The sequence below is a fragment of the Motacilla alba genome, chromosome 10 (genome assembly GCF_015832195.1).
Source record: "Motacilla alba alba isolate MOTALB_02 chromosome 10, Motacilla_alba_V1.0_pri, whole genome shotgun sequence".
NCBI lineage: Eukaryota > Metazoa > Chordata > Aves > Passeriformes > Motacillidae > Motacilla > Motacilla alba.
In genome coordinates this window covers 3,239,340-3,262,633 of record NC_052025.1, presented here as the reverse complement: position 1 = coordinate 3,262,633, position 23,294 = coordinate 3,239,340, and the positions used below count along the sequence as shown (strand labels likewise).

Below are 23,294 nucleotides of genomic sequence, written 5' to 3'. Positions count from 1 at the left end.
TGCTGACATTGCTTGTGTCACTCGGTGCAAAGCAAGCAGAAAAAGAGAATCAACCCCAAACTCTTGCCTTCATCTAAAACTTGATCTTCTGGCTCTGGCTGGCTGCTGGCGCAGCAGAAAGCGGGTGAGCACAGCCCCGGCCGGGCTGGAGTGTGCGCACAGCCTGCAGATGTAGCTGTGCTCCACAGCCCAGCCCAGCTCAGCCCGTCAGCGCCTGCTGCTGCCAGCCCCGACCCAAACACTGCATCCCAGCTCCCTCCTTGTCCCAGGCACTGTGATGGGCACAGCCCAGAGCTGTCTGTGAGAAACACGTTCACTCTCGTGTGAAAATGTACAAAGTTTAATAAAGGACAGTAGGAGACAAGGGCCACAGAGCAAAGGTTATTATGGCATCAGCCAAGAGCCCCTGTTATCTTCAGGGGTACCCCTTAAGTACCTTTTAATTCCATCAGCCCTTTGCGTGTTCACAGCCCCTTGTGCACAGTAAACTTTCCCCAGACTGGTTCTGAGAATTGCTTAGCACATCTCTTCTTTGGATCTGCTTTGTCAGAGCCTGTGGGTTCCTTGGTTGTGGTTTTAGTCCCTTTTTATCCCCTCCAGTTCGGGCCCTGGCCCTCAGTGCCTTCAGAGGTGAGTGCTGCTGGCTGGCAGATGTGTCCAGCTGTGCTGGTGCCGTGTTCCCTGGGTGTTATCCCATCCCAGCAGGCGCTGGAGCACGGCACACGGACAGCAGCTATTGCCCTGCTGTGTCTCAGCTTAATTAACAACAGAAATGAAAACTGTGTAACAAAGTTACTGCAACACCACACATCTAAAACCCATTTTGTTATTTGCAAAAAGCCAATATTATAATGTGTGTCTATAACATGTCTGACCCAGTGCTGCTCCTTCTGAAGGGATCCTGCTCCCCAAGGTGTCAGTAAACTCAACCGTGTTCTTTTAGGGGATTCTTCTTCCCCAGCTCAGCCTGTTGGCAGCAACAGTTGCCCTGGAAATCTGAAGTTTCTATCTTTGTATAATTTAGTGGCTGGAACAGCATTTTGTCCGCTCTTCCAAAGAAAAAAATGTGTAAAAATGTGTCCATTCTTCCTAAAGACCAAAGCCTGAGAAGTTGCTCAGGACAGGAAACCTCCTGGAGTCAAATTGGATTATATTTTGATGCAGCTTAAAATTACATCACTGGGAGGATAAATAGGAAGTTGGGGAGGGTGAGGAAGGAGCAAGGAGCAGGGGGTGATGCATTTCCCACAGCAGCATCAGGAGAGGGAAGGGAGCAGCTGAGATGTTGCTTTGCCTTGTTGAAACACCACATGTGCCAGCAGGGTGGGTTCATTCCACAGCTGGAATTGCTGGGGGAGCTGCCCTTTCCCTGCCAGCCCTGATTGCTGTGCGTGCTCAGAGTGGCTCAGGGCTGGTCTGAGTGCCCGGCTGTGCTCAGGGCTGGCTCTGTGTGCCCCAGATGTGCTTAGGGCTGGTCTGAGTGCCCAGGTGGGCTCACAGGGCTGGCTCTGTGTGCCCTGGCTCTGTGTGCCCCGGCTCTGTGTGCCCCAGGTGTGCTCAGGGCTGGTCTGAGTGCCCGGCTGTGCTCAGGGCTGGCTCTGTGTGCCCCAGATGTGCTCAGGGCTGGCTCTGTGTGCCCCAGATGTGCTTAGGGCTGGCTCTGTGTGCCCCAGATGTGCTCAGGGCTGGCTCTGTGTGCCCAGGCTCTGTGTGCCCCAGGTGTGCTCAGGCCCTCTGTGTGCCCAGGCTCTGTGTGCCCAGGCTCTGTGTGCCCTGGCTCCGTGTGCCCTGGCCATGCTCAGGGCTCCGTGCCTCAGTGCCCTGAGTATGCCCAGGCAGGTTTGCCCTCCTGGGGAAGCCCACCCTGCCAGTTCTGTGTTCTTTGTCTCTCCCTCGCTGCAGCTTCCCAGGACGGGTCTGCTCCTCGGGGCTCCCAAAGCCTTGCCCTCTTGTGTGAGTTGTGTCAGGGCTCACCCTGGGTGTGCAGAAGGTGACATTTGCCACGAGAACTGGCACTGATCCCCAAAGCACAGTTTTTCCAGCGAGCTGCCTTCAGTTTGCACATTGGCTGGAACGAGCTCGTTGGCCAGGCTGGTTTTGGGACTAAACAGGATGAGTGGTTTGGGTGATCCAGAGCCACAGCAGCTGCTGCTGCAGGGCCTCAGCACAGCCACCCTCAGTAATCTGGCTAAACTGGATTTTAGGCTCAGAAAAGCTCTTTGCAGCACCCACCTATCCCTAGTCTATTGGGAGATTAACACTGAAGTTTGAAAAGGCAGCTAATGCCTCTGTGAGGAAAATGGATCTTTACCTCTGTTATCTTCAAAAGCCAAGGAGAGAAAGGCAGACTGAAAGATATGTCAACCTTCTTCCCCACAGCCCACAAATACTCTTCTTAAATGTAAGTAAACACATTTTTCCTCTCAGCAGAACAACCTTAACTCTGACCCTGGAGTACTCACAACAGCGTATGAGACTGTTTTGATTCTCTTTTGAGATTTGTGTTTCCTTCTCAGGTCTGTGGGTTTTTTAAGCCATAAATGAAGAGTAAATTCTTTGCTTCTGTTAAGCTGGAGCAGTGTCACAGCTCCTTGATTATCCCCAGGGGATTTATCACAGTTGTATATTAACCATGGTGTGGGCACAGACACCAGCACTGGCTCGGGACCAGCCAGGATATGGAGCTACAGAATTCCTGCCATGTTGGCAGTGCAGTAGTGAAGCACAACAAGCAATTGCAGTGCTTTCCTGTGGAGCAGAATCTATTCAGGAGCCCCATGGATGGCAGTGAGTCCTGCCAGAGCCAGCTCTCAGATCTGCTGGCTCGCCCTGCCTCAGCTGGGATCATCACGGTGCCTCTGCATCAGGGCCCCCAAAGCCCTGGGAAAGCCCCTTGGCTCCAGGCACGGCACCTCCAGAGTGTGAGATCCCAGCCCAGATGTGCAGATCCCAGCCTGGATGTGCAGATCCCAGCCCAGATGTGCAGATCCCAGCCTGCATGTGCAGTCAGACTCCAGCCCAGATGTGCAGTCAGCCCAGTGCTGCCAGCAGAGCCAGGGACTGGCTGGCCCTGGCAGGGTTTGCCTAGAGCAGCTGCTGGCCTGCCCAGCGCTGCCCCAGCATGTCCCCATGGACAGGGCAGCCCCAGGGCCCCAGCCTTCCTGGGGCACAGGGATTGTGGTGGCCCCAGCTGGAGCAGAGGGATGGTGGTGGCCAGCATGGAGCAAAAGGATTGTGATGGCCCCAGCCTGGAGCAGAAGGATTGTGGTGGTCAGCCTGGAGCAGAAGGATTGTGGTGGCCTCAGCTGGAGCAGAGGGATGGTGGTGGTCAGCCTGGAGCAGAGGGATGGTGGTGGTCAGCCTGGAGCAGAAGGATTGTGGTGGTCAGCCTGGAGCAGAAGGATTGTGGTGGCCCCAGCTGGAGCAGAGGGATGGTGGTGGTCAGCCTGGAGCAGAGGGATGGTGGTGGTCAGCCTGGAGCAGAAGGATGGTGGTGGCCAGCATGGAGCAGAAGGATGGTGGTGGTCAGCCTGGAGCAGAGGGATGGTGGTGGCCAGCATGGAGCAGAAGGATGGTGGTGGTCAGCCTGGAGCAGAAGGATTGTGATGGCCCCAGCCTGGAGCAGAAGGATTGTGGTGGTCAGCCTGGAGCAGAAGGATTGTGGTGGCCTCAGCTGGAGCAGAGGGATGGTGGTGGTCAGCCTGGAGCAGAAGGATGGTGGTGGCCTCAGCTGGAGCATAGGGATGGTGGTGGTCAGCCTGGAGCAGAAGGATTGTGGTGGCCTCAGCTGGAGCAGAGGGATGGTGGTGGCCCCAGCTGGAGCAGAGGGATGGTGGTGGCCTCAGCTGGAGCAGAGGGATGGTGGTGGCCTCAGCTGGAGCAGAGGGATGGTGGTGGTCAGCCTGGAGCAGAAGGATTGTGATGGCCTCAGCTGGAGCAGAGTGATGGTGGTGGCCCCAGGCAGCCTGGATCAGAGGGGTGGTGCCAGCACAGACCAACACACCTAATTAACCACACAGCCTTGATTGGAGCCCCTGCCAGAGCCAGGCCCCACTTCTCCAAGGTGTCCTTGATCCTTCCAGTTGAAGTGCTGAGCTTGGAGGAGTGCTGCTGCAGTCCAGGATGGAGGAGAGCTGCACAGTTATTTGGGGCTGACAGGATTTCAGATTCCTCCCGATAGCATCCCGGTAGCTCGTTCTGTAGAAGTGGAGTTTCTGAGATGGAGCTCTTACATAACCAGAAATGACTTTTGGAGGGAAGTTTTGGTCCTCCCACTTTCCCAAGCTGTCCTTTCCACAAGAATTGCAAGGGTGTCCTTTGGCTGGAAGGACAGCGCTGATTTTGTAGCAGGGATGCTGAAGCCAGAGCTTGTTTTGGTCTGTCAAAAACCAGGGATATTCTCTATCCAAGAATATCCTTTAAATGGGAATCCATGCTCTGCTCTTCCCCTGGCTCCCTTTTTCCCAGTGCAAGCAGCAGAAAGGCAGGAAGCACAGGCAGTGCTGGGCTGGAAGGAGCTGTGATGCTCTGGGGCCCAGCCTGGGTTGTGTTACACCAGGACACAAAGTCCCGAGTGTTCCTGATGGAAACCAGAGAAGTTGCAGTTACCACTCACGTTCCTGTGCTCGTGCATGGACCAGCTCTTCTGGAATGTTCCTGGCCCTCCTCTCCCTGGTGAGCCCAGGAAGTGCTGGAGGGCACTGCAACACCCTCCAGCACATTACTGGGTCAGAATTCCCTGTGACACCAGCTCCTCTTTGCAGGAGGAGCTTCTCAGTGGCAGGGTTTTGTTCCCAGCCCTTCACAGTTATTCCTGCACCGGGAGTGCTCCTGCTTTTCTCCTGCATGGGAATGCAAATGTATTCCTAGGAGTGGGCAGGAGCTGGGATCTCCTGAGACACTTGGAACTGGAGTTGTCTCACCTGCAGCTCAGACATTTGCAGTTCATAATCATAATGGCTCCTGGGAATCCCTGAGCTCCTTCTCCGGTGCCACAGCCCAGATGTGTCACCCTCAGGGATCTGTTCCCATCCAGTGACTCTGGTGTTCCAGTCCAGATCCCAAGGTGCAGAGTAGGAGCTGAATCCACCCTCTCCTCTCTCTGCATGCACCAAATGAAGGCTCTCTGCCCTAGGCTGACTAGGATGGATCCCAACCCTGCTCTCAGAAGCTCCCTATCCATCACCTGGTCCCTGAGCCGTCCGTGCCCTCGGGCTCTTCACTGTCTGCTTTTCATCTATCAAAGGAAGGAAGGCACGTCCTTCCTCAGTCTGACAGGGCTTCTCCCTGCCCCTGGCTGGAGCTCCCTGGGTTACAGCAGGGCTGGAGCTCTCTGAAAAACACCCGGAGGTGTGAGAGGAAAAGTCATTAGCACAGAAAAACCCTGGTGGCACAAAAGATCCTTCTGCAAACTGCTGCTCCAGCTTCATTAAAAGCACAGCCCCGGGCTCTCATTCCAACAGGATGGATTTGCTCTGGGTTATCTAAATGAGAATGATCATTTCTGCAGGGGGAGGAAAACAGAGGAAACCAGGAGGAATTATTCTGTATGAATTATGTGCTCAGCTTTCATACTGACCTATTGAGTCAGCAGCGAGAGCTGGCTTTCCTAGAACAGCCTTTCATGCTGGATTTTGGAGATATTCTTCTTTTCAGCCCTGAAAGATCACTCAAATGGCCTTTCTCACACTGGCAGTGTGGGCTCCAGCCTGGGTGCAGGGAAATAATGGAGTTAGCAGCAGTTCTCCAAACCATTCATCCTTCTGGATTCCAGCATCCTTCTGCTCCCTCCTGGCAAGGGTTGGGCACGTGGGCATCGCTGTGGGCGTGTGACCCTGAGGTGGGCATGGCTGGAGTGGAAACAGCCATTCCAACTGGACAGCCAGCTCCAACAGCAGCAATTCCAGCTGGAAAAATGTGATTCCTTTGCCTGATAACAAAGGTTTCCTGCTGTTTGAGCTGTTGAGCTGCCTTCCTGTGGGATGAGAGGCCGATCTCTGGTGTGGGCAAAGGTGGCAGGCACACAGTGCCGTGGTGAGGGGAGGAGCAGGACTGTCCCCGTTGGAGCAGCCAGGAGGTGTATGGATTTGGGCACACATCACACAGCCTGTCCCCTGTGTCACAAACCGCCCTGACACTCATGTCCCTTGGAAGGAGATGCCCCGGTGAGGCACTTGAACCCCCCCGGCTCAGGGGCTGTGTCACTTCTGACTGTAAGAAAGTCGCGTTTGCAGCTTTATTTTCCACGTGAAGGACTGACTGCCTGCCATGGTTCTCCTCTCCTTGCCCACCTGGGCAGGGGTGTAGCAGCAGAACACAAGGAGTACAAGAAAAGAGATGAATCAGATCCTCTTCCAGAAGCCTCTGCTGAGTTGGAGGCCGTTCCTTGTTGCATTTGATTCATGCAGAGACTGCAGCTGACATCCAGTACAAAGGCAGCTGCCACCATGGGTCACTGTGGAACACGCATCCAGCGAGAACAGGAAGGGCATTGCAGCTAAAAGGTGGAATTACCGAGTTGATTCCTGAGGAGAGACTGATGATCCAGAGATGTTTGCAACCAGCTTGTTTTATAGTAGGAGTTACGGAGCTTTTAATGGTAAATTAGAAGGCAAAGTCGCAGGGCAGGAGGAGTGACTGATAGAAGTTTGTATTTTGGTTTTTACGCTGTTTTTCAGCTGGTTCTGTTTGCCTGGTTCTGTATTTTGGTTTTTCAGCTGTTTTTCAGCTGGTTCTGCTTGCACACTGTGCCTGAGCTGAGCTGCTGCAGCGTTCCTGTCCCTTCAGCTGGGTTCTGGAGCCTGGCGCTGTGTGTAATGACGCTGTTTGGGGGAGCTGCTGTCTCACTGCCCCTGTGTGCCCGCAGATCTTCCACATGACCTACGACCTGGCCAGCGCCGTGGTGAGGATCGTCAACCTGATCGGGATGATGCTGCTGCTGTGCCACTGGGACGGCTGCCTGCAGTTCCTGGTGCCCATGCTGCAGGACTTCCCCGACGACTGCTGGGTGTCCCTCAACCGCATGGTGGTGAGTGCTGCCCGGAGAGCACTGGGACCTGCTTGTGTTTCCTCCCTGCTTCCCTGATTTATCTCTTCCCCTTGTTTCCACTCTCTTCCCCCTGCCTCTTTCCAAAGAGTGAGGCCGATGCCAGGTGTTGTGTATGTCATGCCCTTGATCAGCTGGTCATAAATAATTAAATATAAATATATATGAATAACAAAAATGTATAAAATACGAAGTATATAAAATCTATTCTAATAGATAATATAATAATGTATAATATCTAGTATGTAGTATATAGTACATAGTATAAAATATGTAATTAATCTATAATATATAATAGCCAGTATATAGTATAGAACATATTATATACAATATAATTAATGTATAATATATAATATCCAGTATATAGTATATAACATTATATACACTATACATATATTTTATATGTTATTTATATATTTTATATATATGTATATATGCATATATATGTACATTTGTATAAATATAAATATAAATATAAATAAATATATATATATATAAACTAAATACTAATAACCAGCTCAGAGATGGTGGGCATCCCACATGCTGTGCTCCCCATCCCACCTCTCAGCCCTAAACCCAGCCCCTGGCTGACACCCCTGCAGCACCCACTGCCATTCCCCAGCTTCCCGTTCCTCCTTTCATCCCCCGGGGCAGAAACCTTCCAGCGCTGTGGGCATGGAGGCAGGTCCTGCAGGGACACAGTGCCGGGACAGGGAGGCAGGTCCTGCAGGGACACAGTGCCGGGCAGGGAGGCAGGTCCTGCAGGGACACAGTGCCTGGGTTTGGAGGCAGGTCCTGCAGGGACACAGTGCCGGGACAGGGAGGCAGGTCCTGCAGGGACACAGTGCCTGGGTTTGGAGGCAGGTCCTGCAGGGACACAGTGCCTGGGTTTGGAGGCAGGTCCTGCAGGGACACAGTGCCGGGACAGGGAGGCAGGTCCTGCAGGGACACAGTGCCTGGGTTTGGAGCGAGATCCTGTGGAGACAGTCCGGGACAGGGAGACAGATCCTGCAGGGACACAGTCCCGGGCAGGGAGAGAGGTCCTGCAGGAACAGTCCCAGGCAGGGAGGCAGATCCTACAAGGACACAGTCCCAGGGTTTGGAGGCAGATGCTGCAAGGACAGTCCCGGGGCTCGGAGCAGGACCGGCCCCGCAGAGCCGCAGAAGGCAGGAGCCAGGCTCCCTCTCCTGGCACCGAGCAGCAAGGAGCAGGCATGGAAACTGCTTCCCGCTGGAATCTGAGTATATGGAGTGCCAGAGACAGGGCTGGGGCTGATCCATGATTCCCGTTGCTGGTCCCTTGCCCCATACCCCCTGGAAGGGTCGGTGTGACCCCTCACGCCCCCAGGGTCACGGGATGAGGAGCCAGGCTGCCCAGTGCCATCCCAAGCTGTGCTCTGCTGTTGCTGGGAGGGACTTTGACACCATATGGCAAAGGCAGGGCGAATTCATGGTACCTTTCAACCATCTTGCTGAGAATTCAGGAGCTTTTATTCAAAGGGACAATGTCCAGTTGATTAAGCAGCAAAAACTGACAAAGCTTAAAAAATTGCCTGTTATTGCAGTTCTTAACCTCCAGATTCCCCCAGCCAATTTCTTCTTGAATAAAGGAAATAATCAAGCACTGGGGCAGAACAGAACAAATGTAAAATGTATCAAAGAGGTGCCAGCCTGCCGTGCCTGTGCCTCCCACGTGCAGGGCTGTGGGCACAGGCTGCCCGTGCCTGGAGGAGTGAGCATCCATGGAAAAGTCATCTGTTTGCTGTTTATTTATTCATTTCTCCTCTCTGCAATAATGGTTCTCTTCCTGCTGCTGCCAGACTGCCAGTTCTGGAGCCTGGAACCCTCTGCTTATCTCCAGATAAGCAGAACAACAACTGTGCAGCAGCTGCCTGGGCTTCCCCAGGCTGCCCTTTCATTATGTATGTGGCAGGAGCAGTCAGAGATTGGGGCCCCATTGTGCTGCTCAGGGCCAGGGGACGCTCAGCTCCTCATGCCAGGGAGCTCAGAGGTGCAGGTGGCCTCATCCCCCTCCTGGGGGTGACTTGGCCACGGCAGGATGGCTTCAGAGCAGCAGATTTGGACCACAATTCCCTCATCCCAACGTTTGGCTGCTGATGGCAGCAGCAGCTCCTGGCTCTCCCCATCCGTCCCTCGGGACAGAGGTGCAAGCTGGGCTTGAAGCTGCCAGCTGTAGTCAAGGGGAAGAGTCTGCAAGAGTGGCAGGATATGGGACAGGGGAAGAAAAGATTTAGCCAAGGCAAATCTTAGCAACAAGGCTGGGGAGAGGGGGGAGGATGCATTCCAGAGGCAGGAAGGCTCAGCAGGCTCCAGGAGGGCAGGGGAAGGAGCTCTGATCCAGAGCAGAGCTTTCCTCGTGCTGCAGCCTTGTCTTCCCAGCCTTGAGAGCCTCTGAAGCTGGGAATTAAACTTGCCTTGGGAGATTTTTTTTCCTGCTTGTTCCCTGCAGCTAAATCACCTTCTTCTTTTTTCTTTTTTTTTTTTTTCCTTTTTTTTTGTTCCACTTAAAAGAAGTGGAAAAAAATCATTATCTCTGAAAATGGAGCCTGAGGAAAGTGGCATGAAGAACTGGAAGGATGCCCCACCTATAGTTCAGGGGGCTTCCACTCCAGAAGCTGTGCAGGAATATGCCAGCCCCAAAATAGCCTGGGGTTAGAATATTTAACAAAGAGTGCAGTAGTTCTTTGGGGGAAAAATAGATTTTTTTCTCCCAATAATGTCCTTTAATCTCCTGAGAAGATTTCCAGGCGTGTCACTGGGCCCAGCAGTGGATGTGGATGGCAATATCAGTGAAACAATTTACATCTGATCTGGAGAGGAGCATTGAGAGAGGCCAAGGAGTCAGGAAACAAGAAACTGCAGCTCCGGGCTCTTCTCAGGCTTTGGTGGCAGGATGTGGATGGAAGGTTCCAGCGTGGCTCTGTGTGATGGATGCAGCTGGGAGGGGAGAGGCCACGGTGGCCTCTGTGCCAGGGATTTTGGGACATTCTGTACCAGCCTGGTGCGAGCTCTGAGGAGATAAATAAATATCCTTGTGCATGGCTGCCCTGATTGCACGCAGGAGCCAGAAATTTGGGAAAAGGGCAATCTTCTGAAGCTGCTGCAGGCAAGGGGAGCTGGAAGTGAGGTCCAGATGCTTTGGAGGCTTTGTCTGTGAGTGTGCTGGTGCTGCTCTTCCTCTGCTCCGGGGTTTCCCACCACTTGGCACTCATAAAACCAGCCCTCATTTCCATGCTGCAGGGAAAGAAGATTCATCACCTCCCATCTGCTTCCTAAAGGTTTGATCCTCATCCAGGGGATTTGTGAAGGGTCTGGTGTTGCCAAAATCATCTCGGGGCCTCGATAAATCCCCGAGTCCGGTTCATCTGGGTGTTTTCCACATGCCTCGTGTTCCATCTTCAGCAGCCGTGGAAGCAGTGGGTGTCTGGCTGACTCCTGAAACAGCAGGGCAGGATGTTTGCAGTATTAATTGCTGAGTCCCAATCCCAGGGGCTTCAGCATTAGCTTTCCTGCAGTGCACTTTATTAAAAACTGGAAACGCTGGTGAGTCAGCTGCAGAGTGTGTGCCGCTCCCCCAGAGCTGGCCTGGCAGCTCCTCTCGCAGACATCCGAACTCTGCTGAGCCCTGAAAGCTGCTGGGAACACGTGGCCTCCTCCCCTGGGTGCTGTGCTGAACCCACACACCCTGCAGGGAGGGCAGAGAGCCCTGAGGCCAGGCAGCAGGGTCTGATCAGCCTCCCCTCCACCAGAACACATTCCCGTGGAGCTCTGCCCCTCCCTGCTCACAGCACCTCGCTGCGGGCTGCTGATGGAAAGGGGGAAGAGGAATGGCTGCAGAGTGTGGGAGACAGCAATCCTGCACGGATCTGCTGTGATTCCCAGCTCCACCCGAGCTGCTGGGCCAGCACATCCCTCCTGCCTTCATTCAGGCACAGGAATCTACAGGAGATTCCCTGTTCTGGGAAGTCTGTCAGGGGCAGCAAGAGCAGGGCTGCTCCTGTGGGGTGGGAACCTGGAGCCCAGGGTGACAAGCACAGGACTCTGCAGCAGATTCCATGTTCTGGAAAGTCTGTCAGGGGCAGCAGGAGCAGGGCTGCTCCTGTGGGGTGAGAACCTGGAGCTGAGGGTGACAGGCACAGGAATCTGCAGCAGATTCCATGTTCTGGGAAGTCTGTCAGGGGCAGCAGGAGCAGGGCTGCTCCCGTGGGGTGGGAACCTGGAGCTGAAGTTGACAGGCACAGGGAGTGCCCTCCCCAGCTGGAGCCAAAACCAGTCCAAAGCAAGGTGGGCAGGACAGAACAGCCCATAACTGGGAATATTGACCTTTCCAGGGAAGGCAGGGTGCCAGGCACCTCCAGGGGGTGTCCAGGGAGGCCAGCTGGGAGCAGCATGAGATGGGCACAGCAGCAGGGCTGGAAAGGAGGCAGAAGCACTCTGTGCACAGGCCTGGGTACCGGTACCATGAGCCCAGGCAAGGTGTGGGTGCCCAGGTCTGGATCTCCAGGAGCACAGGCTGCTTGGGAGGGCTCCCAGGAAAGGCTGCCTGGGACCACTGGGACAGGGGCACTCAGGGCCCTGAGAAGATCCCTGCTGTCAGGTGAAGGCCATGTGGAGCTTCCCTTGGAAACAGGCCTGGAACAGGCAGGTTCTGTCCAAAGTGAAGATTCATCACCTCAATGATAGGACTACACCCCTATCCCAAGAACTTCCAGTTCTTCTCCGTGTCTTTACTCATCTCACTCCTCCTCTCCAGGGAGGATTCCACCAGACACACTCACATGCACATCAGAACCAAAATACTCTGTTAGAGACCACAGTTTGCCTTCAGGTGCTTCTGTAAGGTTCTACAGAACCCAGCAGCGCCTTTGAAGTGTTCCAGGGAAGTGCCTCCAAGTATTCAAAGGTGGATCTGAGCAGGCCAGGCTCTAATGCCAGAGAAGCCCTTCCAGCACTGCCAGTGTGATGTTAAAAAACAAACCAGTCTGAGAAACTGCTTCAAAGTCATTTCAGTGCCTTTTGCAAAGTCTCTTGGTGCCTCTGAGATAACCCCCTCTTGCTGTGAAAGGCACAGATCTGTAGCTCTGCTTTTGCATGCTTTGGGATTTGCTTAACGAGGAGTCATTTTCCCCCTGCAGTTTAAGGCCTCATTTCCCTGCCCTAATGGGCCATTTCAGCCACTCCAGTATCTGTGGAGTGCTGCAGCCCTGCTGCCGTGGGGGCTGGTAGTTGGGTGTTAGATAGGGAATGGCTCTTACAGGAACGAGCTGGGGCAGTGTGAGGCACCCGGTGCTGATAAAGCCGTGGCCACTCTGCATCTGGAACCTCTTCTAGCCTGGCCTCAAGTGCTGTGGGCTTGACCTGTCTGCTCATCCTGTGGGAAACAAAAAACCTGAAAGCTAAAGAGGTACCAGGACCTGTCAGTGAAGAATCAGCACAGAGCATCCAGTGCTCTTCACACTTGGTACCCTAAAGGTAATTGCTCTGAAAGGCTTCCCCTTCACAGAAGTGCCTCTCTCTGAGCAGCCCTCGATGTGCTCTGCCAGCAGAGCTGGGTGCTCGGGCTTTGTTTGGAAAGCTCAGTGTTTTCCTGCAGCTCCCACCCCTCAGTCTGTCTTCCCTCAGCCATCCCTCAGTTTGGCACCCTCAGCCTGTCCTCACAGGAGCCGTGCTGCTGCTGGGAATTGGGCTGGGGCTCAGAGCTGTGCAATTCCCAGGGAGCCAGCAGCGTTCGTGCGGGCTGCAGGGGCTCGGCGTGCTGGATGTCAGAGTTTTGGATGACTAATTCCTACAAAACACTGGCAAGCTTCCTTGTAAACAGCACTCCTGAGCAGCAAGTTGCTGGAAGAATGGCTTTTAAACCTCCAGCCTGCCTGGTACCCAGATGTTCACAGCCACTAAAGAGCCTGGCAGCCAGTTTTCCAGCTCAGCTATGACTGCTCTGTCTGCCCAGATTCCCTCTGGAATTCCCTCAGCTTCCTTTGTCCGTGCGCTCAGGTCTGTGGTGGAGATGTGCTGCCCTGCTGAACTGCTGCCACACTGAACTCAGAGGGCAGCAGGTTCCTGCCACAGCCAGGGAGGAATGGGGAAGGAATTCATTCAGCAAGGGAAGGGACAGGGCAGCTGCACTGCTCCCTGTGCCCCAGAACCATGGGCTGTGAGCTCCAAAGCACTGGCAATGCGCTCCCACCTTTGCAGGGATGCAGCGTTTTAAGCAAAGCCTGGCCAAATGTGACAGCTGCCTGCTGCTGCCTCAGGATCAGGGACAACGGATGGGCTAAAGCCAGGGAAGACACAGCAGCTGCCATGCCCTGAGTGCAGGGCCATGGCCTCAGAGTGCCAGGAGTGCAGGGCTGAGGGAAGGGGGCTCCTGGAAGGGCAGGATGCCTGTGGCAGCTGTGTGAAAGGCCTGGTGCCCACACAGAGCAGAAGTGGGTCTGCAAAATGCCACATAACCTGGGGGTGGAAACCAAAAATGCCACAAAACCTGGGGGTGGAAACCAAAAATGCCACAAAACCTGGGGGTGGAAACCAAAATGCCACAAAACCTGGAGGTGGAAACCAAAAATGCCACACAACCTGGGGGCACCCAGCACTTCTTTGGCTGGCTCAGAGTCCCAGCACAGCCTGGAGGCAGGAGCAGGAGGGGTCACTCCTTTGGCCTCGCACCTCTGGCAGCTCCTGTGGCCAGACCCTTTCTGTGCCCTGGCTGGGGGACAAAGTCCCTGTGCCCTGTCCTGAACTGTGTGCAGCTCCTTTGGGCTCCTCACACACGAGCCTAGGCACAGCCAGCAGCAGTCACCAATGGCCACTTTGTCTCTGGCCCCTCTCTCTTGGCTGCGGGGTGGTTTTTCCAGGTTCCTGCTCTGTCGGGAGGTGAGCCCAGACAGGTTGGCGCCTGCAGCAGTCGCAGTCCCTCCTGGACTGTGGCTGTGTCACTGCTCCCGTGTCAGCTCTGCTGTCACTTGTGTGGCTTTGCCCTTCTTGCTGCAGTGAGAATCAGGCCTGTCGTGCATAATGAATCTGGCCAGGTAAGCTACCAGCTGCCTTTGTCCATGTCCTTATCTCATAACCAAGCACCAGCCCTCGGCAGAGGTTCCAGCCCCGTGCCCAGCTCCCAGCCAGCTTTGTCACTGTTTGCTCCCCGTAAGGTCAGTGAGAAGCTTCCATGGGCATCAGTGGCACTGAGAGCTGCCTGCAGGGAGGTCATCAGCCGCCCCCATGGCTGTGATGAGATAGCTCCAGGAGGTGCCCAGTGAGCTCCAGAGCTCTGAGCACTGCTGGCCACCGGTGCTCTGGATGGAGGTCACAGGAGAACTCCTTGTTTATTGACAAGCCAGCAGCAGGCCCGTGCAGCGACCTTCCAAGCTGCCGCAGCACCTGCGTCTGCAGAGCTCCATCCATAACCTTGGCCCCTTTCAGGAACAGGGAGCAGCTGAGGAATGCCCAGTGCTGCCACGAGTGCCACCCAGCAGAGGCATTTTCACATCCTTGTAGGAGACGTGAGTGATGCCAGGGCAGTTACTCGCCAAGGTTTCACAGCAAGAGCTTGCTGGCAGATACTACCCACAGGATGGCAAATCACCTCGAGCTGTCCCACGAGCTCAGGCTAAGCAGAGTCACCAGGGAACCTGTGCTGGTTTTTCTCTCTGTGCCACGCTGAGGTGCTGCCTGTGTGAGCTGCAGTGGAGAGCACAAGGCGTCTCAGCACTCTCTCCTGGCAGGACGATGCTGCTCTCAAATGAGACCATTTGTAATTCCTCAGCTCTCTGAAAAAGCCCGGTTTTGCACTGAGAAGAACTTTGCTGTCCACACATTACCAACTTCATTTTCTGCCCTTCTCATCTCTCCAGGTAATGACCAGAATCCCTGGCCATTTCCTAAATTGCTGGGCAGTGATTTTCCTCACTCTCAGCTCCTGCTGCTGGCAGCTTTGCTCAGGCTCTCTGTTACAGGTCTCAGTTCAAGTCCATTTCCCAGGGGAGGCAATGATTTGCTTCAGTTGCCTCTCCCACACGTGGGTCGTTGTGAAGATCTCCCAGTGCATCATCTGGGTTTATCCCAGGTTACCAGCGGGGCACACTGGCTGCCTTCCCTGCTGGAAAAAGCTCATGGAGTCTCTAAAAACCAGGGCCAAAGTGCTGATCTCAGATCTGGAATCTGGGCTTATTTTTCCAAATGGACTGAGCTGGGCTTGTGGGGTGGTGAGGGCTCTGAAATTAGATGTCCTGTGAAACAAAAAGTAAATTTCTTGTGTCCAGGTGGCTCCAACAGGGCTTTTTGAGTGCAGTTGGGGGAATTGAGGTGTAGGGTCTCAGTGAGGGATATGGGAGTTATGGGGGCATAGAGGTGTAGGGGCTCTGTGAGGGATATGGGAGTTATGGGGCTATGGGGGCATTGAGATGTAGGGTCTCAGTGAGGAATATGGGAGTTGTGGGGGCTCTGAGGGATTTGGGGATTGAGACTCCATAGCCCTCCTAGCTTTCAAAGATCCCCCCCAGCCCTCCAAGCCATCAAAGAATTAAATTTCTTGTGTAACATGTCGAGATGCCTCCGACTTTTGGGGTTTTTGGGTGCAATGCCAGGGGTGCTTTGGTGCCCCAGAGCCATCCCCGTGCTGAAGCTGTGCCCTGTCCCTGCAGAACGACTCCTGGGGGAAGCAGTACTCGTACGCGCTGTTCAAGGCCATGAGCCACATGCTGTGCATCGGCTACGGGCAGCAGGCGCCGGTGGGGATGTCGGACGTGTGGCTCACCATGCTCAGCATGATCGTGGGGGCCACCTGCTACGCCATGTTCATCGGCCACGCCACCGCCCTCATCCAGTCCCTGGACTCCTCGCGCCGCCAGTACCAGGAGAAGGTAAGGACAGCCCTGCTGGGGCTGGGCTGGTCTCTGTGCTGTCTGGGGGAGCCCAGGGTGGTCTCTGTGCTGTCTGCAGGGAGCCCAGGGTGGTCTCTGTGCTGTCTGGGGGGAGCCCAGGGTGCTCTCTGTGCTGTGTGGGGGGAGCCCAGGGTGCTCTCTGTGCTGTCTGGGGGAGCCCAGGGTGCTCTCTTCCCAGTGCTCCCAGTTTGGGCTCCCAGTTTGGCTCCCAGTGCTCCCAGTTTGGGCTCCCAGTTTGGCTCCCAGTTTGGGCTCCCAGTGCTCCCAGTGCTCCCAGTTTGGGCTCCCAGCGCTCCCAGTTTGGGGGGAGCCCAGGGTGGTCTCTGCAGGGAGCCCAGGGTGGTCTCTGTGCTGTCTGGGGGGAGCCCAGGGTGGTCTCTGTGCTGTCTGGAGGAGCCCAGGGTGGTCTCTGTGCTGTGAGGAGGGAGCCAGCGCTGTCAGCGTGAGAGGCCGGGGCGCTGTTCCTTCCACTCATCCCCATCCTCACTCCCACACCCTCAGGGAGAAACAGCAGCAGGATCAGTTAACAGCGGGGCAGGGAGGTGGTTGTTGTTGTCTCTGCCTGTCTCTGTGCACCAACGTTGTCACCTAAAATTTTAAGTCATTTCTTCCTTTCCCACATCTTGTTTCAAACCCCAAGTGAATGTTCCAGAATGTGCAGCTTTTGTTTAGCAAGTGCTCTCTTTAAAAGTATCCAGATTATTCACTCCAGTGCTCCTGAGTGAAGCTGCGGAACAAGCCCCAAAGCCCAGATCAAGGCTCGGGAGCTCGGAGCAGGTTCCCCAGGTAGCTGTGGAATTAATGGCACCATTGTTGGACTGCAGAATGGAGGGCACAGGCAGAAATGTCACATCTGATCAGGTTGCCATTGCCACAGTCACTGAATCTGTGCGCTGGGCAGGGCATCCAAAAATGCAGCTGCCCTCAGTTGGGGCTGGGGAGGTTTTATGGCCAGGGTCTCGTGGGTACATTTGATCTGGAGATTAAGAGGAATTGTTCCTAGTCTGACCCTGCCAGGTGCGGTTTAGGTGAGAGGGGAGCTGTGATTCAAGTGGGGAAATGTGACCAGCAGGCACTGCTCAGGTGAATTTTAAGCTCAGAGAGGAGGTGGGATGACCTTGGAACAGGTTTGACACACGGGGATTACAATGGGAGGAGAGCAGGGCAGAGAGGGACAGACCAGCGATTGACTCATGCTTGGAGCATAGGGAAGATCCCAAAGCGCAGCTAGAGCTAAAGGAGGGGGAATGCCCAGGAGAAGAGTGTGGAGGCCTGGCATGCATCCAGAGCATCCAGAGTTTTAGCTCCGTGTCACAGCTGAGCCGGGCCGATCCCCACGGAGAGCAGGGCGTGCCAAAGAGAAGGACACTGCAGCACCGGGAGTGCAGGCTGATCAAATCTCAGGATGCAGAGTATTTATTCAAATGTGTTTGAAGTAGCACAGAAGTCAAGGACTGATCTGCAAAGCCAACCACCTGGCCAGCCTGGCACAGGCAGCACTGCACCTGCAGCACTGGGCACTCCGCGCTCTGGCTCCAGCCTGCGCTCAGACAAGGGCACAGCTTGACCCTGGCACTTGGATCCCAGGCAGTGCCCAGGGAAATCAGGGCCCAGGAAGGCAGCAGGGACTGTAGAGGGGGTGGCAGGGACAGTGGGAAGCGTGAAAGCCTCCTTAGAATGTGGAGATGTGAGTGAGAGGGATAACAGACCCATGAGGAGAGCTCTGGCAGCAGGGAGAGGATTGAACCAAGGGCGTATTTCCTATGGCAGGTTCATTTCCCAAGTGATCCTGTGAGGATCAAAGCCTCAGGGATTGAGTACGTTCATTTTCCTCCTGCAAATGAGACAAGTGATGGCTAAAAACAAATATGTATTTACTTTGTGCATTCCTTAGCACTTGAATAGCCGTGATTAAAATGAGGCTGCTGCATGATTTGCAGCCCTGCAACTCAATTTAGTTCAGTCCTCCTGGGACAAAGGGTCTCCTGAAGCAGATTAGAGAGAGAATCTCAACAAGTTTGGAGGTTGATTGGTAGAAGCCAGCAGCAATTGAGAGACCTCTGCTGAGCACCCTGTGGGCTCTGCCTGTCCCTCTGCACAGCTCAGCCTGCAGGGGCCTGGGGAGCTGTGCTGGGAGTGGCCAAGGAAAGGGACACCGTGGAGAGGGAGAGGAACAACACAAACAGGAGAGGAGGTTACAGCTGGAACTGCCCTGGGAGGCTCTGCTGTGCAGGACCCTCAGGACAAGGTTCAGGAGTGGGTTTTTGGGGAGGTTTCAGATTGTCCAGACCTCTGCCAACCCACTGGTTCTTCCCTTAGACAAGCAGGGCTTTGGAAAAGAGGAATAAAAGCCAAGATGTGCTGTCTCTTGGCTTCAGGAGCAGGCTTGTCTCACTCTGCCTTGGATTCTCTGAACACTGGGACATTCAATCCCTGTCCTGTCTCCTGGAGCCTCTCACTTCATGCTGAACTGGTTGTGCAAGGCAGGGCAGCTTGGTGGGATCCATGGGAAGGCAGGAACCATGCAGAATTCAGAGGGAATGCCCCCCTCCAAGGCAGGGAGGTGCTGAGGTTCCTGGGTACCAGGGCACTGTCCCCTGTGGCACAGAGCCCTCCCAGCACATGGAGGGGGCACAGCCATGGTGCAGGGCCAGCCCTGTCCCTCTAAATGGGAACAGCTCTTTGGATGGGGCTCCCTGAAGGGACTGTTTGACCTCCAGCCCCAGAGGCAAAGTGAGGAGGGACCTGTCTGTCCCATCAGAGTTTCTCAGAGGCACAGAGTCAGCAGCAGGATCAGGAGCTGATCTTTGCTCTTAACCTCAGCCTGGAGTTTAACTCCACAGTATCCTGGCTTGTTTCCTGCATGAGAGACACCGTCACCACAGCTCCTTCCTGAGGGATTCTGGCAGAAGAATGTCCCCAAGTGCTGCTGTGCAGTGTGGTGTTGTACCTGAATGGATGTGACAGCTCTGACCGAGAACTGAGCCCGTTCTCACCTGGAGCTCCCTGCCACTGTGCTCAGCTGGACACACCTTCCTGGCTTCCCAGAGCCTCACTGAGCTCATCTCTTCTCCCACATTCCTTTTCTGTCACATCAGTGGGTTGAAAGAGCTTATTTTTGAGCCCGGTGAGTGCCAGAGCAGGTGGAGGTGCTGGTGGAGGGGGTCAAGGAGAGGAGCAGGGGTACAAGACCCTCTGCAGCTGTTGATGGATCAGCTCCAGCCTTAACTTCGTCACTGGCTGCAGAATTCCCCCCCCAGGCTGAGTAACTGTGGCTCACATCAGAGGAAGACTGTTCCCTGCCCAGGAGAGCAATAAACTAGCCAGATAGCCCCGTTATTTTCATGCTTTTTGCTGGTTCTACTATTAATTTCTTTCCCTAATCCTGCAGTTCAGCTGGGTTAGTATTTCTGTCAAGTCACCACGCACACCCTCTCCTCCTCCTGTGCTCTGTAACCTTGAGGGTGGGGAGGGTGATGGTGCTGCTCTCTGCAGCTCCTTGGAGCAGGGCAGGGATGCTCAGCCCCCACTGATGCTCACTTCCAAAAACTGAAAAGGTTTATTAAACCTTATTAAAAATACAACAGAGGACTGAATAGAGAAAATACTACAGCACCAGGAGCAGAGGATTTTCCCCACCATGTGCTCATCCACACAATGGAGGTTTTGCCTTTTAACCCTTTAGTTCCCCCAGAGTTCTGTCCATCGACTCCTCCTCCCTGCCCAGTGCTGGAGATCACTGCCTGACATCTCGACTGGAGGTCAGGTGCTGCCACAGTACCGAGCCAACCCTCCCAAATGTCCCAAAGCCAGGCCACCCCCAATAACAACGCAAGGGAGGGTGAAACTTAACTATAAACCTATAAAACTTCTCTTAACATATATACGGGATATTTGCCTTTGAATTGGGAGAGTCAGCCATCACATTACTCATCTGTCCCAATCAGGGTCACTCTCCCATCCCAGTGGGAGCAGGGAGGCTCAGCTCCCAGGAACACCCAGAGCAGGGACTGCTGCTGATGCCTTGGGAAGGCTGACCTAGAACAGGGACTAGACAGAGCTCAAGAATAAAGTAGGGATTTGTTAAGAGGCCTCAATGGATCCACCTTGGGCAGCACAACCAAAAATGGCCACAAAAATGGACAGCTGGTCACAGGGTCTCTCACTTTTATGAGTTTTGGTCCATTTGCATATTGGAGTTAATTGTCCAATTACAGCTCCAGCCCATGCAGTCCCATCCTGCTTGTTTTCTCTCTTTGGTCCACGTTGTTTATGTGGCCATCTCAGCTCTTGGGCCTGAGATCTGGATCCTTTGTCCTTGGGCCCCAGCTGGAGCAGGAATTGTTTTGTCTCCCTGCTCTGTGCAGAGAGCTCAGCACCCCCTGATGTGAAGCCCAGACCCACCCACTAAAGCAGCACAGAACCTGAAAAACAGAAAAACTAAACCTGAGGCATCACTGAGAGGCAGGCTTGCTGCTGTCAGCACTGCAGAGCCCACTAAAGCCCTAATCTCTCCTTCCAGAGCCTCATCTCCCCTCAGGATCTGCTCTCCTCACTCCTCCTCTCCCTGAGCAGTCCATGCCGTGCCTCTTGTTCTTCAAATACTTCTTGACTCTGGGCAGGGACTTGCACTTTCCCTTGTCATCGTGCTCTTCACAGCCTCTTTGCCTGGGCTCCCCCAGCCCAGGGGAGCTTCACAGTGGCACCCTAGTAATGCTCCTATGGAAATCCTAATGTTCAATCCTAATGTTTCTGGTTAAAGCAGAACTCTGAAACATGGCCAAGGTCTTTACCATATTTAGATCAGAAGTATTACCCAGCAGTGTCTCTGAAGCAGCACGTGCTGCAGCAGGATTGCAGGGGGACACTGAGGAATCCCTTCAGAAGCCCTGCAGAGCACTGCCATCACCCCTCACTCAGCTCCTCACACCCCTGCACAGCCCCTCTGCCCACGGCTGATCCCTGCTCTGCCCGGCCAAGCGCTTGGCTGTGCAGCTGGAACATTCCAGCCCTTCTGTCAGCACCCTGAACTCAGCAAAGAGAAGCTGGGGAAGGTTTAGTCATGGCAAAGGCTGAAATAAAACAACTGGAATGTTCTATCCCCGTTGGGGATGTTGGACCAGGATTTGTTGGGGGAAAATCCAGACAGTGCCCTTGGCTTGCCCACTGCTCTGAGAGTGGGGACCTGTCCTGGGGCTCAGGCAGTCCTTGCTCCTTCTTGGAAACCAGTATAATAATAGTAAAATAATAGGTTTAGTTTAATAGTAAAAGAATAGTTTTATTAGCAACAACTTTAAAGGGTGATTTGGGCATTTTTATGGTCCATGAGGAAACTGTGGAACTCACAGCTCCAGGGTGCTGCAGAGCTCCAGAGTCTCATTAACCTCAGCATATTTAGACAAATTGACTTGAGGAAAAGCTTTCAGGTGTTGCTGAGTGCCCAGATGCAGATCCAGCCCCTGGCATGGGAATCCCAGATCCGCTTGGTCCGTGGGCAGGAGCTGGAATCCTTCTCCTGCTCCCCCAGGCACCTGGAGCAGCCCCAGCCTGGGGCAGAGGAGCCCTCACTGCCCTCTGCGGGTTTGGGCTGCTCCCCACGAGCCTGCGCAGGGAACTGGGGGCACACATCCTTCCTGGATAATGCCACCAGCCTGGCACCGTGCCCACAGAGCTAATGAACCCTTTGCTGGAGCTGTGGTGGTTGCTGGGGCTTGGGGCTGGCTCAGCCAGGGGCACAGACACGCTGTGCTGGCTCTGGCAGCTGCTCCGGGAGCCTGCGGTGGGCACACCCTGCCACAGCTCCCACTGCTCCCTGCCACTGAGCTGGCAGGGGGAACATCACATCCTCTACCACTCTGGGCAGGCTTGGAAGTGACATTCCAGAGAGGATTGGTCACCAGGATGTCCTCAGGGATTGTCCCCACATTCCCTGAGCTCACAGGCATTCTGGAGAAGTCTCCTCCTGAGGCAGCACCCATGGTGGAGGTCAGGGGAGCTGCAGAGCTCGCTCACTCCTTGGGTAATGTGTGTGAAGGAGAGGGCAGGCAGTGCAGCACTCCAGAAATTAAAGGTGTTTGCAGCACTTAATCAAATGCAAAATGTAATCAAATTTCCTAATTGGAAAAAGTTTGGAGAGCCTGGCTTTATCCTGTCATGCCAGCACTGGGTTTTTGTTCCCTCTGTGCAGAGATGCCTGAGCACTGTTGTGTCCCACACTACTGTCAATCAAAGCAGCCTGGGCTGATAACAAGGCTGATAAATGATGGCTCCAGTGATTGTGTCAGGGCCCCTGCTGTGCCCTGGGCCTGGGGTCCCTGCACTGCCCCAGGGCAGCTTTGCTTTTCTGCAGTCAGGAGGTTCCTGCTGCTTTGCAGAGCCAATGCAAGAAACAGGTAACGGGGTGTTCATCTCAGCCAGAAACTCAGAAATCGTGTCAGTTGTTTTAGGTTTATTTAATTCTTTCCCTGAAAGAATCCTGGGTTGGTTATAAGACAGAAATGTTTGTTTAATGAAAACCTCATGGCTTCTTTTCAGAATGTCTTGTGGTGCAAACTGCCTTCAGCAGAGCAGGGTAGAGCAGTTCCAGCTCTGGCAGGAGAATGTGTCATTGGGGGGCTTTAACTTGGTTCACCCATTCCTGAGAGCAGGCTCACTCTGAGGCTGTGAAACATGGCAGAAACAGCTCAGAGTGTGACATCTCCACCCTGGGCCTGGAAGGCAGACAGGTCCTTCTGCCCTGTGACCACCATGTGGCACCTGCCTGTGTTGTCATGGCAAGGGAACCTCCCTGCCTTGGCAGCTCTTCCGTCCCAGGGAGGGGTTTCACACCTCAGTACCAGTCTGGGAATTCATGTTGGCACTTGAGCTGTGCATAAATAAATAGATAAATAGATAAATAGATAAATAGATAAATAAATAAATAAATAAGCCTGCCCCAGAGCTGCCTGTCCTGCTGCTCCCAGCAGTGCTGGTCCCTCACTTCACACACCCCCTGCTCCTCTGTCCCCGTGTCCAGCCTTTGGAGGCACTTTTCACCTCATTTTTCCCCCTTCTCCTCTTCTGCAGAGAGTGCTGCTGGTCCCTTTGCCCTGTCCCATTCCAGATGTGTGGATTCAGTGACCTGACATCTCTGCAATGTCCTGTGGTACTTCTACAGATGAATTGACCATGGCCAGAAGTGCCCTGTGCTGGCCTAGTGCCTTCTGGCAGGACGTGTCCTCTCCAGCCCAGCCAGGCACTCCCTTCAGGGCCATTCCCAGGGAAAACAGGCTGTTCCATAGCCCTGACGTGCAGGTTTGGCCATGTTGCATTCCCTTGGCAGGCACAGGATCAGACCTTTGGGCTCAGCA

The 23,294-nt window shown here is 54.3% G+C and overlaps 1 protein-coding gene across 2 annotated transcripts in view; it reads left to right on the top strand.

The window, feature by feature from the left end:
* Window positions 1-23,294, top strand: part of HCN4 (hyperpolarization activated cyclic nucleotide gated potassium channel 4) — a 103,721-nt gene that overhangs the window by 53,464 nt on the left and 26,963 nt on the right. For both annotated transcript variants that reach the window (XM_038146747.1, XM_038146746.1), the window contains 2 exons: window positions 6,866-7,027; window positions 15,706-15,924. In XM_038146747.1, coding sequence (XP_038002675.1) covers window positions 6,866-7,027; window positions 15,706-15,924 — 381 coding nt within the window. The remainder of the gene's footprint in view (window positions 1-6,865; window positions 7,028-15,705; window positions 15,925-23,294) is intronic.